At 40.8% G+C, this 18,680-nt stretch overlaps 1 protein-coding gene across 3 annotated transcripts in view; it reads left to right on the forward strand.

Moving 5' to 3' along the window:
- The window catches only part of DCP1A (decapping mRNA 1A), a 57,240-nt gene that overhangs the window by 23,740 nt on the left and 14,820 nt on the right, over positions 1-18,680 (forward strand). For all 3 annotated transcript variants that reach the window (XM_006129734.4, XM_025188057.2, XM_075938915.1), the window contains 3 exons: positions 4,085-4,223; positions 7,586-7,708; positions 16,776-17,528. In XM_006129734.4, coding sequence (XP_006129796.3) covers positions 4,085-4,223; positions 7,586-7,708; positions 16,776-17,528 — 1,015 coding nt within the window. The remainder of the gene's footprint in view (positions 1-4,084; positions 4,224-7,585; positions 7,709-16,775; positions 17,529-18,680) is intronic.

The following is an 18,680-nucleotide window of genomic DNA, read 5'->3' on the forward strand; positions in this document are numbered from 1 at the left end:
GGCAGCAGCTGCGGGGAGAGGAATAGGGGAGGCTGCTGCAAAGCAGCCTCTGCCCATGGTGGACCCAGGCTGGGACCCCTGGTGGACAGGTGCTGCTGGATCTGGCGCAAGCCAGGACTGAGGAAGCCCAGCTCAGTTCCAGCTTGCACTGGGTCTAAGACCTACCTGCAGTGCCGTGGGAGGAAGGGGTAGTTCCTGGACTCAGTGCAAGCTAGGACTGAACAAGCCTTCCCTCTATAAACTAATTGTGTAGTCGATAAAAAAATTTATCAACTACGCAATTTGTGAATTACCCACCTCTTAACGTCCTTACTAATTGTTGCTGATTACCAAGATATATGCAGAAAAAACTTTCTTTTAATAGGCCCGCTGTTCCTTCTGGTAGTCAGTAGTGACCTAGCTCAATGTTTGGCATCACATTTGCTTCCATTCTTATATGCAGTAAACACATTTTCTTGGTAGTGTATCTCAACCTACTTCCAGTTGTATCATCTTTTAAATGAGAAATCCCAGCTGATAGTTTGAGAACAGCACCAGTTCTTTAAAGGAACTGGTTAGTCAATGAAACACACCAGTTGTTGTTCTAAATAACTTTGCGTAGTTCTGTTACAATCATGTGAAAACTGTTTCAGACTGACCAGCTTTCCTATAACTTTCCTTTGTTAGGTATATCCTATAATCCTCCTAATAGGGCTCTTCAGACTAAGATAGTTATCACATATCTCTTTAAAAATAAATCACCTAGTGCAGCGTTTCTCAAACTGTGGGTTGTAACCTCCAGGGGGGTTGCGACCAACTTACAGGAGGGTCGCAGCTGGACCCGGGGTGTGTGTGTGTTTTTTTTTCTCCCCAGCATCTCCGGACAGTCCGGGCTCCGTCCGGTCAATTTTCCCCTGCTGCGTCTGGTGGAGGAGTGAGGAGCGCCGCAGAATCCAGTGAAGGGGTGGAAGCAGGAGGGGGCAGTTGCTGGGCGCCCCGCTAGGGGGGGTACCGGGCTGGGTGGGAGCGGAGCACGCACTGCTCTGGCCCACCTAACCAGCAGAGACCGGCAGCTGGCCACGTGATGCTTCCCCTGCAAGCTGCCAGCTGAGGCAGCGGGGCCCGCGGCAGAAGCAGACACTTTAAAAGTAGGATTCTTCTTCCATTGGAGCGGGGCTCCAGACTCTGAGGATGCTTGCCTGGGAGGGTGGGGGGGCGCTAGTGGGGCCTGGGTCTGATGCAGGGAGGAGTGCACTGGGATAAGGGGTGCTAGGGGGGGCCTGCCTCAGGGGTAGGGGAGAGTGCATTGGGAGGGAGGGTGCTGGGGGGCCTGCCTCGGGGTGGGAGGACACAAGGGGGCCTGGCTCAGGGGGAGGGGTGCATGCAGTCCCAAACTGGACAAAGTGGTGCAACTTTTGCTTAACAACTTACCCCCCCACCCTCACCAAAGTTGTTAACACAAATTCAGTTAGCATTTTAGGGGGTCACAGTATCACACTGTTTGAGAACCCCTGACCTAGTGACCTAGTGTTATATTTAAAAAAAAACTATTTATGGAAGCCTTAAGTTCAGTAGTTCACTTTTATGTCTGACTCTTAACACTTCTCTTTTTCCTTATTTCAAATAATATCATCGTTATAAAATTACTAGTATAACATTTTTAGTGGAGTCATGCTTCATGGTTGGACTATGTCTCTGTCCCCTACATGCTATTTTTAAAAATGAATTTTGCAGACATTTCTCAAGGGTAGCATGGAAGTGTGAAGTGATTTAGTTGAGATTGGTGCTGCTTTGAGCAAGGGATTGGACTTGATGACCTCCTGAGGTCTTATCCAACCCTAATTTTCTAAAATGCTCTGAAGTAATAAGCAAGAGGCCCCATGGGGTTACAGAAAAATAAGTCTTCTACAGCTACAAGAAGCACTGAATGAGAGAACTTCAAGGATGCTAAAAGAAACCAGGAGATCACTCTTCTCTCCTGTGCCTAAAGAGGAAGTTGATGGCAGCCTGCTCTTACATCTATGGTGCTGAAGTCTTTATACTAAAGCCACCTGGTGGCAGCCAGCTGCCTTACCCAGAGCATGTGTTTTCCTGGAGAACAAATTCTTAAGGGCATATCTGCATTGCAGTTAGACACTATGTCTGGCCAATGCTAGCAACTCGGACTAAGGCTATTTGGATATTTAATGAAATAGCATGTTCCGGTTTGGCTGTAGCCTGAGATTTGGGACCCTCCCAGCTCTCAGGGTCATACTCCCCCAGCCTAAGTCCAAACTATGGATGTTAAATTTAGATTACTTAACTAATCAAATACTCGATGGAATTTCCATTGACCAGAGGTCTCCAACCTTTTTACACCCAAGATCACTTTTTAAATGACAAAACAAGCCAAGATCTACTGCCCCTCCCCTTCCTTTAAGCCCCACCCCCTCTATTCTCCTCCTCTCCATCACTTGCTATCCCCAACTTTTATACTGCTGCTTTTTTCCCCAGTTCTTCTGTAGGAATAAGTTTTTCCAACATTTGGCCTGTCTAGACTGGACCAAATGTCAGAAAAACCCCTGCTTTTGGAAGCCCCCTTATTCCTCGTGGAAAGAGAAATATAGGGGTGACCGAAAGATCATGTTTGCTCTTCCACTAAAAGAAGTGGAAGAACAAACGCATCCCTGGATGCCGAAGAGTTTTTCTGGGATATCTCCGGAATCCTGAAAAAGTCCTGCAGTCTAGCCATACCCTCGCTGGGTTGAGACAGGATGTGTAGGCTCTGGGGTGGGAATGAGGGATTTGGGTGTGGGAAGGGGTGAGAGATGCAAGCTCTGGGAGGAAATCTGGTATGTGAGGGGCTCAGGGCAGGGGGTTCCAGTGTATGATAGGCTCAGATGTAGGGTCTGGGGGAAAGGGAAGTGGCAGGAGTGTTAAGCTGCTGTGGCCAGATGGGGGTTTGGCCCCAATTGGGGGTTTGTTGGCCAGGCTACATTTTTAAATAAAATACTATGTCAAACACAAGAAGTTTCTGCATTGTCTTTATTTCTGAGAAGGGCAGGGAACCTGTTTTGAGTCAGGGGTCACTGACCCACAAAAGTCAGTTGGAGCCACAAAAGTGAGATGCAAAAAAAAAGCCTCCTCCAACCCCTCCTCCTCCTCCTCCCCAAGTTTCACTAATGTGGCCCCAACTGTGTTGGTGGGAGCAGGGGACATAGTACTGGGAAAGGGTGCTAGTGGGTGCTTCAGCAGGGGACAGGGTGCCAGTGGGGACAGAGTTCTGCAGCTAGGGACAGGGGAGAGAGAAGTGGTGCGAGCGGAGACTGCTTCAATCCCCGTTTGCCCCATATTCCACTGTGCCTCTACCTCTCCTGCAGGGACAGCACTGGGGGGAAACGGCTTTTGAGCTGGCTTCCCCCAGTACCAGCTTCTGCTCCCTCTTGCTGCCTCTCTCTAATAGAGAGGCAGCAAGGGGGTGGGGAAGCCACTAGTTGCATCACTAGTTGGCGATCGATAAGCAGAAAAGTATTGGATAGTCAACTAGTCGCTTACATCCCTAGTCCAAACATCTACACCCCTGCTAAACAGCAACTTAATCCAAGCCTCAAGTCAACTGACATGGGCCTGCTGCAAGTTTTTATTTGCACTGTAGGCATAAACTAAATGTATCCAGACGTGTTTTAGTTTGGTAGATATTATGGACAAAAATGGAGAGGCTGTGGTAGTGAAAATTGAGGAACCATCCCACTCAATTTACAATGTGAATTGTTGTTTGTATATTCCATGTTCAGGTATCTGCATATATATTTTATTGTAAAAAAAAAACTTTTAAATGTACTAGTTAGGCAGAGGCTGTTTATATTATAGAAATATTTTGTGGGACGCAGACCACTGCAATCTGGGTTAGAGGGTAGTCAGAACTAGCCAAGCTGTCAGATGGACTGTACAGAGTTGATCACCAATGCAAAGTTCTGATCAGTGACTTAGTTTTTGTGTGACTAAAAAGCTGTCTTTTATAAATAATATTATATCCATTTACTGCCACATTATATATGACAGATTCATTACAAATAAAATTTCTCTGAAATCCAATTTTTTTCCCTCCTACTCTTCTCTGTTGCAGAGTGGTACAACAAGAAGCTCAAAGATCTCATCAGGTTTCCCATGACAGAGAAAGTCCCAGCAGAACTAATGGGTACAGTGAAAACAAACCCATTGACATTCTGGAAATGCTTAGCAAAGCCAAGGATGAATATGAACGAGTAAGGAAACTTTTCAGGGGGAAAAGGAGGGACATGCATTAGAGGATTATTATATTAATAATGTAAAACTAATCCAAGTATTGCTTTTGATTATGGACCTGATGTATGTCTCGTTGGAATCAAATGGAGCTTTGCCTTTGCCTTCAGTGAGTGTTTGATCAGAGCATAGTCTGTTTTATACACAACATTATAACTTGTATCAGATTTCTTCAGTACTTCTTTATACAGGCAGTCCCCGGGTTACGTACAAGATAGGGACTGTAGGTTTGTTCTTAAGTTGAATTTGTATGTAAGTCGGAACTGGTACATATTGTAGGGGAAACTCTAGCCAAACATTTCTCCAGAGCTCAGTTTTATTCTCCCACACCTCACTTCCCTCAGTCCTTTATTCTCAAGCTGAGGTGTCTGCTGAGAAAAGCCGCTCTGTGTCTCCCTCGTCTGCTGGGGGGGGGGGGGGGGGGGCGCTAGCTTTGCGTCTCCCTGGTCTGCTGGGGGGAAGCAGCTAGTGCGGGGTTGCCTCACCTCGTCTGTAAGTAGGGATCCGATGTAAGTCGGATCCATGTAACCCGGGGACTGCCTGTAGTTCAAGTTAATTGCATTCACTTCTTGAACCAAATGAGGTTCCTTTTTTTTAACAATAGTTCTAAAGTGAGATTCTTAAGTAACACTTGTATTAAAATTCAGAGTGAAGTTCCTATCAGAGTGAGTATACACACACACACACACACACACACACACACACACACACACACACACATTAAGATCTAGTACTTCACATAAAATTTTAAAACTGGACACTAGGAAATGAAGAAAAGCTGTAATATTTTGATTTTGTGTTTTCTGAATTGAGAAAAATGTTATTAAACATACATTACAGTATTAATCCACTGTCTTATCTCTTTGATAGTATTTGTATTCTTGGTAAAAAAGATATATCATGAATAGTCCAGGAGAAATGAGCACTGAAGAAGACTTTTGTATTAAATATGGTCATAAATGTATATTACAAAAGAATTAAACATTCACAAATTGTTTTGTACATTTTCTGCACAGTATTTGAGGCTGCATCTTTTCTCATTGAAATTCACCGGAGTAGATGGATTGATTGAGACATGAATCATGATAGGATTAGGATGTGCATTACAGGTCTAAATTTAAATGATTCAGGGGGAGTTGAACCATAAGGCAAAGACCAAGGACTTTCAGCTACCCCCAAACTATAACTTAGGCATGAAATGACTTACTGACCTCAAACTAAACAAACTAAAAATTTCAGATGTATTTAAAACCAAAGCATTTCTGGATAATATAGGAGTTGACATGATGTTTGATATTGTATGTATGAAATCAGTCTCTCCTTTTACAACTTTCAGCTAATCGAATAATCAAATTTGCTTTTGTCATTCCATGGTTGTAATTTTTTATAAACTTCTCTATAAACATATATATGATTTAAACACTTGTGTTAAATTAAATAAAATGTGACATTCTCTCAGATATTAGTGGTGATTACTGTTAAAAAAATCTTTTAAAATAATGTTAGCTTCATTGATTTATTTCATTTTGTGTCAAGCTATAAAGTGAATCAGTGCCAGATATGATCCCAAGTTCCACTGTTGTATATTGGTTTATGTCAAGTTTCGCTGTATAAACAAAATTGACCAATGCTATTTTAAAATGTGGGATGACTAAAAGAATGATCACATTAGTTTAGAAGGAAACTTTGTTGCATAGATTCACATTAGTTTAGAAGGAAACTTTGTTGCATAGATTGTCATGTCTGCTACTATTTAATTATAGAGTCTTTCTCTCTTTTCTTTTGTCTGTATATTTCCACAGTGGTACAGTGTAACATTTCTGGTAAAGAAGAGTGTTTCTTAGTAGAGCTTGCCATTTTATTTCTACACAAATTATTCTGGTGCACTCAGATTGATAATTACACATGAATTTGTATTTCAGTATTTAAGACCAGAAAGTACTTATCTGCCTAGTACATACCAGATGGATCATACAGTAATCCTTGTGTGCAGCCCACATGAGATTGGCAGAGAATCAGCATGAGAAGGGGGACAGAGAGAGAGCAAAAAAGAGATTTATAAAGGCCTGAGTGATTTTAATCTAAGGTTCTAAATCAGTTTAATCTTCCAAGTGTGGTCTTTATCAAGTCCATATTTGAAAATGAATGAGTTCTGAGATTTTTGTTGTTAAGTGGGTGGATGTTTTTTGTTGAAGGGATTTATTTTGCTTGTTTTTCTCTGTTTCCCCATCCCCCAATTTTTCTGGAAAAATAATGAAGTATATTAGAGCCAGTACTTTAGAGACAGTGATAAAAAAGGCACACTTCTAAAGCTCATTGGTAAACCACAAAATAGTCAAGAACTTTAGGCCTAATATATGTTACCACTTAAATTTTAGAAACTGATAGGAATAGGGGAAAAGTCACCTGTAATCTAAATAAGTAGTCTTTTGTTCCTAAATCTATTCAATTACTGAGAAATTTTAAAATAAAAAAATCAGACCGCCTCCTAGCCCTTTCAAAAAACCTCAAACTAACCATAATATGCCATTTGCTTGCTTTGCAGCTCAGTAGTTAAGTAACAAGAACTAGTCCCCTGTTCTGTGCTGATGTCACTTGATAATGCTGGTGTTCACAGATCTCTTAGGATAAGGTGTTATATATGCTAAAGTGGTTCTTACAGTAAATTACATCAGTTTCAGCTGCTTGAGTATTGTTTATCATGCATTTATTTAAGTTAAAAGTCACCTGAATCACAAAGTTGATTTATTAACCTATGGTATTACAGTTGGGACATTTATCTAATCTCTCTAAACAACATGGGATCTATAGTCTTAATTTCCTGAATTTCTGTGCTTTCCTTGCATGGTATTTTACAAGTGTTAAATTTTACAATTTTAATTTGTTCCTCCATTAAAGCCTTGCATGATTAAATAACTACAATAGAAATAACATAGTTCCTTTTTCAATCAGTGAACATGACGTGTAATTTAAATATGGTCTGAATTATTGCAGTAATGAAGGGTAGCAGATTTTATTATTTAAAGTTCGTGTCCATAGTTTAAATGATTGCACCTTTGTATAAATTGAACATGTTTCTATTAAGTAAAAAAAAAAAATTAACTGATATCCTGTAAATTTCCTAATAAGAGAACAACAAAATAATACTGAGAACAGCTGGTAGATTTAATATGGTAAATTCACTGTCTAGTTATATTTAAAACTTATGAATGTACAAAAATCAAGATCTACATTCTGTATATATGAAAAAAGCAATTGCAGACAGAATTATAGCAATTGTGCTGCTGAGGTAAGGACATATTTATGTAAATATTTTCTTTTTTAGACTCAGATCAATGACTTGAGTATTATATCAAGTTCTGGAATACAGAAAAATGCAAATCCCATGAAGACAGAAAGCATGGAGACTTCAGAACAAACATCTTCAATATTACAAATGCAAGACCAGGTATGTTCACTCCAAACTAGAAATGCTAAAATCCATTTATTTAGGTAAAAAAACACTGTCATTTCCAGTGGTTACATGTTTACACGTGGGGTGGGAAGGCCCTGCACGGCTACCCCTGTATCAGAGGCAGCAGCACAATGGGGAGGGAGCAGCAGGTGAGAGCTGGTACATGAGGAGACCAGATATCTGTGAGCACTGATTCCCACCTGCCCCTCACCCATGCTTCTGCCTCTGTTACAAAGTAGCAGGAGAGAGGGGGAGCCTGCTTGTAACTGTGTACACATTTACAGTTTCACATCCCTACTCCAAACCTAAACAAAGTAGTGTTAGCAATAGAAATACAGCAGGTTTTGCACTAGTGAGATTTTTTCCCCCGATACTTCTGCAGTATTATGTACAAAAAGTATTTTTACGTTTCTGTTTTAAAAAAATGAATCCAAGATGTATGTGTGTGTGTTAATGCAGTAATTGTTAGAGATCTGTCTTCCATGTCTCTTCTCATTTCTTCCTGGTGCATGTCATGTCTTCTTTTTTTTTTTTTTTTTTTTTTTTGTCTGACATTTTGGCTTTGAGTAAAATTTTCAAAGGCAAGTGATTTAGGAGCTTTGATCCAATTTTCAGTAGAGATGTGAACATTTAGGAAACTCAGTCTCATTGAAAGTCATTAGAGCTCAAGCTCTTAAATAACTTAGTTATTTTTGACAATTTAACACCTTTTCTATATTAGGAAACTTTAAAAAAAAATTCTCCACCATTTTTATTGCTATTATTTCCATTGGCAATACCACTAGTATAGACAAAGGGGTAGATCCTGAATTGATATAAATTTTCACAACTCCCTTGAAGTCAATGGAGATATGACAGTTTACACAAGCTAAGGATCTGGCTCAAGTGATTAGTGGCTACTAGCATTAAGTATTGTGTCCACTAAACAAGGTCTGGACAGGGTTAGAAGACATGTTAAAAATCCAATTGGCTGGAGACTTGGCTATGTGAGTGATCCACCATAGCTTCTAACTGTAGAGTTTTAAAATGTGCCAACGGTGATGGGGAAACTTTAGCAAAATATCCTAATTTTGATTGCATTGCTTCATTTGCAGTTTCTCTCTTCCAGAAGTTTCTCATGGTTTAAAACAGGTTTCCTTTCTGATTGGTGAGCAGCAACACTGAACAGTTTGTAGCATGGATATTGTCAGAAGATAAACTTGCTCATTAACATTAATTCACAATGAAGCCATATAGCTTCCTACTTTAGAGAAGATTCAGTTAAAACAATTCTAATACTGTAATTAGATACCAAACAATACATCAGTAAATTGTACCTACTAACTATGCCACCTAGTGGAGGCAAAAATGTAATGCTTAATTAACTTCAGAAAATGTTCTTCAGAGATTTGGCTTAGTAATTGGCTGGTTAAAATATCCTCATGTGGTTGTATTCTGCCATATCTTTAAACAAAACAAAAAACCCAAAGTATTCTTTTTTGGCGCTTTTAAATTTGCAAATGAAATACAAAGATTTCTTCACATTTTCTGTAGTTTGACGTCTTTGGAGGAATGACTGCAATTAGAAAGGCAGCTTAATATTTACAAAATAAATCCAGGAACAAACACAAATTCAGGTTGCCTTCCAACTCTAATTTTTGGGTGGGGGCGTGGAGGGAATTTTATAGAGTATTTGAGATTAGATCTGTTTTATTAGACTTACTGTAATAAAATGTTAAACTAAACTATTGAAATATTTCCATATCAAATTTTAGAAATCTTCAACCTAGTTATTACAGAAAAGATTACAACTAGTTCTAGTGTCAGTGGTAGAAATGACTAAAAGTAGCTAAATTGAAGTATGGATATAATCAACAGAACATGAACAAGCTTGACTTTTTTTTTTTTTTCCCTCTTTATAAATCTAGAGTAGCAGCTGCACAGATGAAGGGAGAATAAAGAATAGCCCCATCTCCAATGAGTAAAATCAGTTTCAATTAAATGAAAAATTCATAAGGGCTAAGTTTTTCATACTTTAAAGGATAAGAGAAAAAAAATCTTTAAAGCAGTATTCAAAATATTAGTTGTATACAAAGTTCATGCTATACCTGACCCAGAAAAACCAAACACATGTAATGTATAAATATATATGTGTATATATAAATAATGTTTATTGGTTAAACTATATGTTTAACTAGTTAACTGGCCCACTATAACCAGGGGGCTGCTAGAGCAGCTGCCTGCCCACAGCACATTGGGCCAGCTGGGCTGTTCTGTCTGATCACGCTGTGGGCATGGGACTACTCCACCTGGGCTGGGCACCGATTAACCAGTTACCCCAGTAAGTATGCCAGTAAGGCAGTGCTTACTGGTTCGGTTATCCTTTGACATCCCTAATGTGGATTAACAAAATGTTATATATAACAAAGAAATACTTCTGATAAATGGCTAAAAAAAATCTGTCTGCACTGAAGAACTTTGGACTAAGTTCCTCAAAAGCTCTCTGTCAGCAATTAAGAAAGGAAATCAGTTATGTGAAGTGTTCCTATACCGGCAAATCAACAGACCTGGGTAGATTCTAAAACAATGACTGACTATCAAAACAAAGCTTTCAAATTCATTGACTATTCTAAAAAACCTTTGTTCAATTGGAATGCTGTCCAATTTGGATTTACCTCTGCAACTGTTGGCCCATAGGAGTTTAGTTCTGTGCCACTATAGAGTCCGGTCTCTTTTAAGGATCTCTTTCATTCACTCCATAATGCAAGTTTAATCTCTTGCATTTTATTAAACCAGCCCTTCCATTCCCCTGCCATGTACGGCAGTTGGACTTTTTGAAATGGCTTCAGGAGATGCACTGACTCAGCCCCTAATAAATTTGGTGACAGGGTTAGCTTGTTCAATCACGGAGAAAAAGCATAAAGGGATTATATAGCCCACTGTGAGAACCTACTGTCTTGTTGAAAACATTGAAACCTATCTCTGACAGGGAGACTTCCCCAACCACAAAGAGGAGGTAAGAATCTGCTCCAACAGCATTTGAGGTGATGGATGTGGATGCAAAAGGTTGAGGTCAGCTACACTTAACCAGGAGCTATTTCTTTCACCATGACCCAGTATTTGACTCGTGTAGAGTATTGCTTAGGAAAGATTTGTGAGCTTTTCATATTTAAAGGGACTGGTTTTGTCTTTCCTCTACTCTTTCTCTTCTTTATGACATCCTTCATGGTTTTAGCACAGAGGACAGGCCTCAGAATAGAGAGACATGTACACACAAGAGGCAGGGGGCTCACTTACAGGAGGAATTCTTGGCTCAATGAGCAGCTCCATGACTAAGACATGCAATGGGATTGTGCTGGAGACTAATTGATATCCTGAATAGAATGGCTTCCTGCCCAGACCTTGTGCTCATCATGCAATCTAGAAGGCAGAAAAACCCCAAGGTAGATAGGGCTCTCATTGGTTGTCTCTTAGATGTCTCCCAAGTGAATGAAAACATAGTTGAAACTAACCTTTTCGGCTAATACAAATTTATAAACATTTAAAATCTCTTACTAGGCTGGCCTGATGACCTATAAAGAGTGATTTCGGTTGTCACAGACAGGATGGTTCAGGATAATAGTTAGGACTTATGTTGTAGAATTGGCTGAAAGCATCACATAAATAATGCTCTCTTTCTTAGAGAAGAGAAGGAAGCGTGGTGTAATTGATATGTTGGGGCTCTCCCCTACTAGCTCGGATTTCTGTAAACTTTTGCTCTCTAACATTGGATGCTTTTATGCTGTGCATCTTGGGTTCAGATCCTGTTTATTAAGGAAGTTTTCCATTAAGGGGATTCTTTCTGAATCCTTGATTTGCTTCTGGAGTTTCAGGGGGTGTTACTCATCCCAGGTGCCTTTTATCTGCATCTGGGGAGGCAACTGTGCATTTCACATTGTTGTAAAAATTGGGGGGGGGAGGAAGCCATACTTTTGTGACCTCCATATTGGATTATAGACTCACTAAAAGATTTACCTGATGTTGCTTGGGTCCTCAAATCAAATAAGCTTCATTTTTCTTCATTTAAATCACTGTTCTGAGGTGGAGTTGGGGATGAGAGGTTCAGTCTGCAGGCTGCCCAGGGAGAGAGGACAACCTGAGCCCTTTTCTCACCTGACCCCAAGCTACTGCAGTGAAAGTGCCTGTCCATGGCTGCTGTAGCTTGAGCAGCCAGGGGAGGGGTTCATATCCCATCCAATGGGACAGACAGATAAGCAAACTCACTCTCTGAAATAGATAGCAATAACTGTCCCTTTCTCCCCCCTTCCCCCTGCTGACCCGATGGGACTTTAGCTCTCCCTTCCCCTCCCCCTCGTGGTCATTCTGCAGTATAATTGTCCTTCCTACCAAACTCCTCCCTTTCCATTTTATAAGGAACAGTTGAATTCCATGCACATCCCATTATCTTGGCACAACTACGTATCCTTGCTAGGGATGTAAGCGACTTGTCAACTATCTGATAAGCTTTTGCTTATCGGAGAATCGACACACTAGTCTTCTAGTTGCTTCCTGCACTTGCTGCCTCTATCAGAAAGAGGCAGCAAGGGGGGGGAGAGAAAGGGGTGCTGGGGGGAACCAACTTAAAAGCTGGTTCTCTCCAGCTCTGTGGGAGGGGGCAGGGGCGCAGTGGCAGTGTTCTACCGTTGAAATGTACAAGAGTCCTCACTGGGGCTCTTTTACATTTCCAAGGCAGAACACTGGACAGGCTCTTGCATTTCAAAGTGGAAGCGCCCTTGTTGATTATTTGATGGAACTTCCATTGACTGTTCGATTAGTTGATTAATCTAATTTTAACATCCCTAGTCCTTGCTTTAAGTTGTAAGAGGAAGCTGCATATCAAAATTGGTGGTCCTAGCTCTTACTGTTTAAGAGTTCTTGAACAGTCAGACTAGCAAATGACACACACACACACACATTTCTAAATATATAGTAAGATTTGTACCTGAGTCTATCTTTTAAAGACCATCTGGAAACTACATAATTTGTTGTGGAAGACTGTTGTCTGCTTGGGTGGTAATGGTAGTCATTGCAATTGATGTACATAGTACCCAGAAGCTGATACGTAACTGATTTCTAAAGCTCTGTGTGGCTTGGATCATGGATGCCACTTCATGATGAAACTCATGAGGTCAGCTGACAGTTCTAGATTTGATTTCTGGGTGCTGCTGGCAGGGAATTGTCTAGTGCAGGGGTTGGCGATCTGTGGCTCGCGAGCCAAATATGGTTCACTACGGAGCCAGATATGGCTCTTCTGGAGCTCCAGCTCAGCCTGTCTTATATCCCCCATTACCCCGAGCTGGGAACCCACATTGGCGCCATAGTCTTATGGCTCCTCACAAAATTGGAACGCCAGTGCCAGCTTCCTGTGGGACGAGAGAGCCCCAAACCTCCCCACCGGATCTGGTGTGCAGGGAAGAAGCCAAAAATGGCTTCATGTGCTGCCATTTCCTTCCCCCCGGCTGGGGGAACAGCCTCTCAGGAATGCACTTCCTGGGGGCTTCCCCTTTGCTCCCATTGGCCAGAATCCAGTGAACGGACGCAGCATGAGGCGATGTTACATGGTGCCTATGACACAATGCAAAAGCAAATAAGTAGCACTCTCTCTTGCCCACACCCCACATCTCTAGCCCCCTCACCTCCCCTGACCACACGCCCCAGTCCACCCCAGCCAGAAACCCTGCCCCCCAGCCTGCTCCTGCATCCTCCCCCTGGCCAGACACCCTACTCACAGCCTGCTCCTGTACCCACCTCCCGCCCAAATCCTGCACTTCTATCCCATTCACTGCAGCCCTGTCCTGCACTCTTAACCCTTCATTTTTTGCCCCATCTTAGAGCCTGGGGAGCCCACAAAATCCACTAACCCTGGAACCTCAGAGGAGTACATCTGGCCTGAGGCCATGAGCCTCAGTCCTCCCTGCCACTCCCCCCACCTGGAGCTGGAGCATCAGGAGAGTGAGGTGCTTCAGTTGGGGGCCACATCAGTGAGGTTTGGGGAGGGGGTGTGCTTTTTGGTTTGGGTTGGGTTGGGTTTTTTTGCTTCTCACTCTGTAGGTCAGTGGCCCCTACCCAAAAAAGGTTCCCCACTCTTGCCATAAATAAAAACAATGTTGAAGCCTTTTGTGTTGGACATATTTTACTTTTATTTAAAAATGAAGCCTGGCCAACAGGCTCCCAATTGGGGCCCAGCCCCCATCTGGCTGCAGCATCATAACACTCCTGCACCCCCCCACACCTAAACACTGAGCCCATCATACCTCTGACCCCCCTGCCTTGAGCCCTTCATACCCCCACAGCCCCAGCCCCCTGCCATAACATTACTGCACCCCCACACACCTCAACCTTGTGCTATGAGCCCCTCTTACATCCCAACCCAGACTTCTGCACCCCCACATCCCTAGCCCCCTGCCATAAGATTGAAGACAACCTGAATGTGTTCATGAAGCTGGATTTGACCAGTTACAATGTAAACTTCAAAGAAATGTGTGAAAAGATGCAGCAGCAGAAGTTCCATTAAATAAAGTCTGTGAATACAATGTTTCACTTATGCTATTATTAATCATTATATCAGTTATCAATAATGTTAAGTTGTATGTTTTCAGTCATGCAAATTGGCATTCTTATACAGCTCTTTGTTGTCCATTTGTTCTGAATTTTGGTGTAGTTTGGCTCTTTGGTTTGAAAAGGTTGCCAGCCTCTGGTCTAGTGGCAGTATAAATTCCTTGTGTGTTTATTCAGTTAGCTAGAGAAAAAAATGCTTGTATCAGTCTTTCTGGTGATTTTAACCAACATAGGTTATTTCCCCCACACTTACACATACATGATGCATGTGGGCCAAGTGACAATAAATATGACTCTCTTGTAACATTTACTTAATTTTAATGCAGTTAACACTGACTAGGCAGACAAGTCCCAGTTATGCAGTCTATGTGATTCCCAAATGCGCTATACTCTTTGCCTTGTGGATAGTTTTTAGAAGACACTACCATATACATCCTTTGTTCTAAATAATCTGCACTTTTTTTATAGAACAGCGTGAGAACGTGTGACTTGATTTATTTTCCTTATAGCCTTCATCACTTTGAATGCCTTGCTAATGTCCATGCTATTTCTTCAGCAGTTTAAAAGCCACTGAAAAGCTAAGAATTCTTTAAAGTAATTAAACGGCAGCCATTTTCTATAAGAAACACAAAGTTAAAACATTTGCCAAATGGAAAATAGAATCAATAGAAGATACAATATTTTCCATGTGTGTTGCACTGGAGAATGAAAACAAATTATATTATAAATGGTAATTGACAATGCTCTTCTTTTTTTGCTAGTATAAAAATTTGCTTTAACATTATCCTGTTTAAAAGTAGCAAAGTAAAATTTTAAATATAGGAAATCTCTTAATATAGTAGAAAGTCTTATGACAAGCCAGTCATGCAACGTAATCTAGGTAGGCTTAGGCTTGCCATTCCGGGGTTCTTTGATTTAAACAAGAAGACACTTGTCACATTAATTTTGTACAAGGTATTTAATTAGCTTTTGAATATTTCTTCAGTGAACATTATATAGAAAAAACCTGAAGTTGATAGTACTTGGGTTCCAACTCAGAAGTACATAAACCAGATATTCGTTTTAAGTATTATACTTGGAAATTCCTGGAGTTCACCTGTTATAACATCTGTCATGTTACCTACAGAAAGCATTTTTTTTAAAAATCGAATTTAACAGAGCCATCAAGATGTGTATTTGCCTTCTTGAGTAACTGCTTAATCTTATTGTTGTGACCCTTCTGCTTCCTCTGGATCCCCCTCCCACTTTTTAATATATGTAATTATTGATGACCTTCGCTTTTGGCAGAGTTGAAATGTATATTGTAAACTCATCTGAACAGATGTAGTGTTTCCTCCAAAACACATTACACAATTGTAAGTGATCAAAGTAATATGTAATGCTAATGGTAATTTGTTTTTCAGTTTGTGTAATTGGCTTGTTTCATTTAAAAATAATAAAATATATTAGAAAATGTATTAAATGTACAAACAAGGGATCCTTTGGAATGGATACAGCATTATTTACATAGATGCAGTCTTTGTTTATCACAAAAGGGTTTGTTTAATGCAAAAATCTTTGAAGCTATTGTCACCTTTGCTGTTGCAGGTAATTTCCTGTAAAAGTCGATCTTGAGGCATAAAATAATTAAAACTTTTGAAAAACTTGTAGTATTCTTAAAAATAGGATAAGGTATATTTTACTAATCTGTTCCTGCAAGATTAGGTATAAGCTTTGACACTGAAGCACAGTTGAGAGCCAAAAATGATAATTTTTTTGTGTCTCTCAAGCATAGTTCTTCTGTAGCAAGTTTAATTCCAGTGTTTTTCTTTCCTTACATGTATCATGGGTTCCTAAAACTGACTTTGTTCTTATAATACCACCCATTTAAAATTCTTCAAGATCATTCAACTAACTGTATTTGGTTTACATTATTATGTCCAAAAAGATTTAAGTATGAGCTGTTGATACACATTGCGTTTTATATTCTTTTGTTACCTTTTTGCCATGCAATTCTAGATACGCCGTATCTGACATCTTGAATACTCTGTCATTCAAGGCAGCTGTGTTGCTGTCATTTGATTAACACTATATATCCATAGAGTGATTGTCTTTTTGTTGAGTTTATGCAATAGTGTGTAGCCTAAGGCAGTCTCCATTAATTAACTCTGTGGAAGTACAACAGTTCTTACAATCTGGATCTATATAATGGTTTTGTAATTAATTTACAGTTAGTGTATTCCACGTGGGTGAGATGGCAAGCTCTGATGTTCATGCACACATTATAAACTGCTACTTTTGATGTAAGCTCAAAATCTTGCCTCTTTCACGAACATAAGTTAGTCCAACAAAAGATGTTACTTCACCCAACTTGACTTTGTGTCAAAGTATTCTTCCCAACTATTTTTTCTGAATACTGTGACAGCTTCTGTGTCTGTAGTTTTTTTTTCACCAGTTCTCTGAACACTTTTTTTCTCTCTTTTTTTTTTTTTTTTTTTTTTTCTAGCCATTCCAGTCAACGCACAAACATCTAACGGTAGAAGAATTATTTGGAACTTCCTTTCCAAAGGAACAACCAGCAGCTTCATATCCCAGTCCAGACAGAGTGGAGAAGTTGCAAGCTGACACTACAGGCAGAGAGCACAACTTATTCTTGCCTTTTTTACTTGAGCAGTCATCAGACACACACCAATCATTGGGGAAACCAGAGAGCACTAATGTCAAAATCAATGGCAGTACCTTGAATCAGCAGGAGTCTGTAACACCCATGCTGATTGCTCCAGCTTCAGTTTTGCAGCCTGACGTAAAGAATGTCTCAAATTATACAGTTCAGTTAAGCCCTATTCTTAATTCAGCCTCAACAACAGAAGCTCCTTCTGCTCAGATACTTTCCAACCTAAACAGTAATATGATGCAGGTGATGCATCAAACCACTAAACAGATGTCCCCAATTATGAATCAGTCACCATCTGATGTGAATCACATGCCACAAAATCTCCTTGGTGGCCAAAACCAGTTAATAGCACCTTTGGCAGTAACTAATACAGGAAATGCTTCAAATACACCCTTTGCAAATGTTGACCTTCTCCAGAAACTCAGGTTGACTCCACAACAGGACCAAATACAACAGTCTCTAAGTAAAACTACTATGATGCCTAGCAGTTCATCCACAATTAGCCAACTGGCAACACCAGAAAGCTTCAAAGAATCCCACACCAAACCAGCATCACTGAAGAGCAAAATAATCACACCCCGTCAGGTATTTTGTGGATTTATATCTAAATATATTTGTATTTCTTTTAAAATATTATCAGGCAACAAATGCTCTGTCCTTTAAATTTGAACTTCCTTAGAAATTAGGTTTTAACTCTCTAAAGGCTTTGAAGTGAGCATTTGATTTGTTAACATTAGTTTTAGATGAGAAATCTGCTCTTTCACATTAAAATTGCATATAGCTGAGATTTTGTAATTGGTTTAGGTGATGGCTTTCTCCGAGCAATATCAGTGTAACTCTCTGTCATGCCAACAGAATTTCTTAACTTTGATGGGTGGGTGTGGATGTGGGTGTGTGTTTAGATATTTTTAGTTTTTTGCTTTTATTACTTACCATTTGTAGCGTTTCCAGCTGAATTTGAAATATTCTTTCTGCAGAATTTTCTTGTGTTCATGAAGATTCTTAATTCTCCATTGTACTTTTCGGTATATGTGGATATGTTAATGGCTTGCTAAATGTTGAATAAGAATGATTTCAACCACAGGTTGGACCTCCCTGGTCCAGCACCGGCAGGACCTGACTGGTCCCAGATGAGGGATTTTGACTGACCTGGGGAGGTCATTTTTGGACCCCTGCCACCAGCTCCCCTGGCCTGCCTGCTGGCCTTCCAGCCAGCTCCCCACCTCCTGCTGGCCCCGCTGCCCTGCCTACTCCATTGGGCAGCCATCGCTGCCGTGGCTCTGGGACCCATTGCGCTGGGGCACCAGGACCAGCTGGGCGGACGTGTGCCGCAGCTCCCTGCCCCACCGAGCTGCCATGGCTCCCCTCCCATCCAGGGAGTCTCGTGCTGGGTCTCCCAACACAGCTGAGCAGCCCCATTGCCACATGCTGGGCGGCCCACTGCCCTGCTGGTTCCACAGGGATCTGTGCCACTAGTCACCAGGACTTTCTGGTCCTGCAACATCTGTGATGGACCATGGATGTTGCTGGACCAGAGACTCCTAGTTAAGAATTTCTAAGTGAGAGTTGGCAGGCAGAGAAAATTTGACAAACTCTGCCAATAGACACTATTCTCTCTGTGTAATTTTCAGCTATCATAAATGATATAGCTTTTTGTAGATGAGCTGTTAATCACGCTGCTGTCACTACGGGCAAGTATGCTCCAATGTCTATATTGCAAAAATGCTACTGAATGCT

The sequence above is a fragment of the Pelodiscus sinensis genome, chromosome 11, assembly GCF_049634645.1.
Source record: "Pelodiscus sinensis isolate JC-2024 chromosome 11, ASM4963464v1, whole genome shotgun sequence".
NCBI classification, from domain to species: domain Eukaryota; kingdom Metazoa; phylum Chordata; order Testudines; family Trionychidae; genus Pelodiscus; species Pelodiscus sinensis.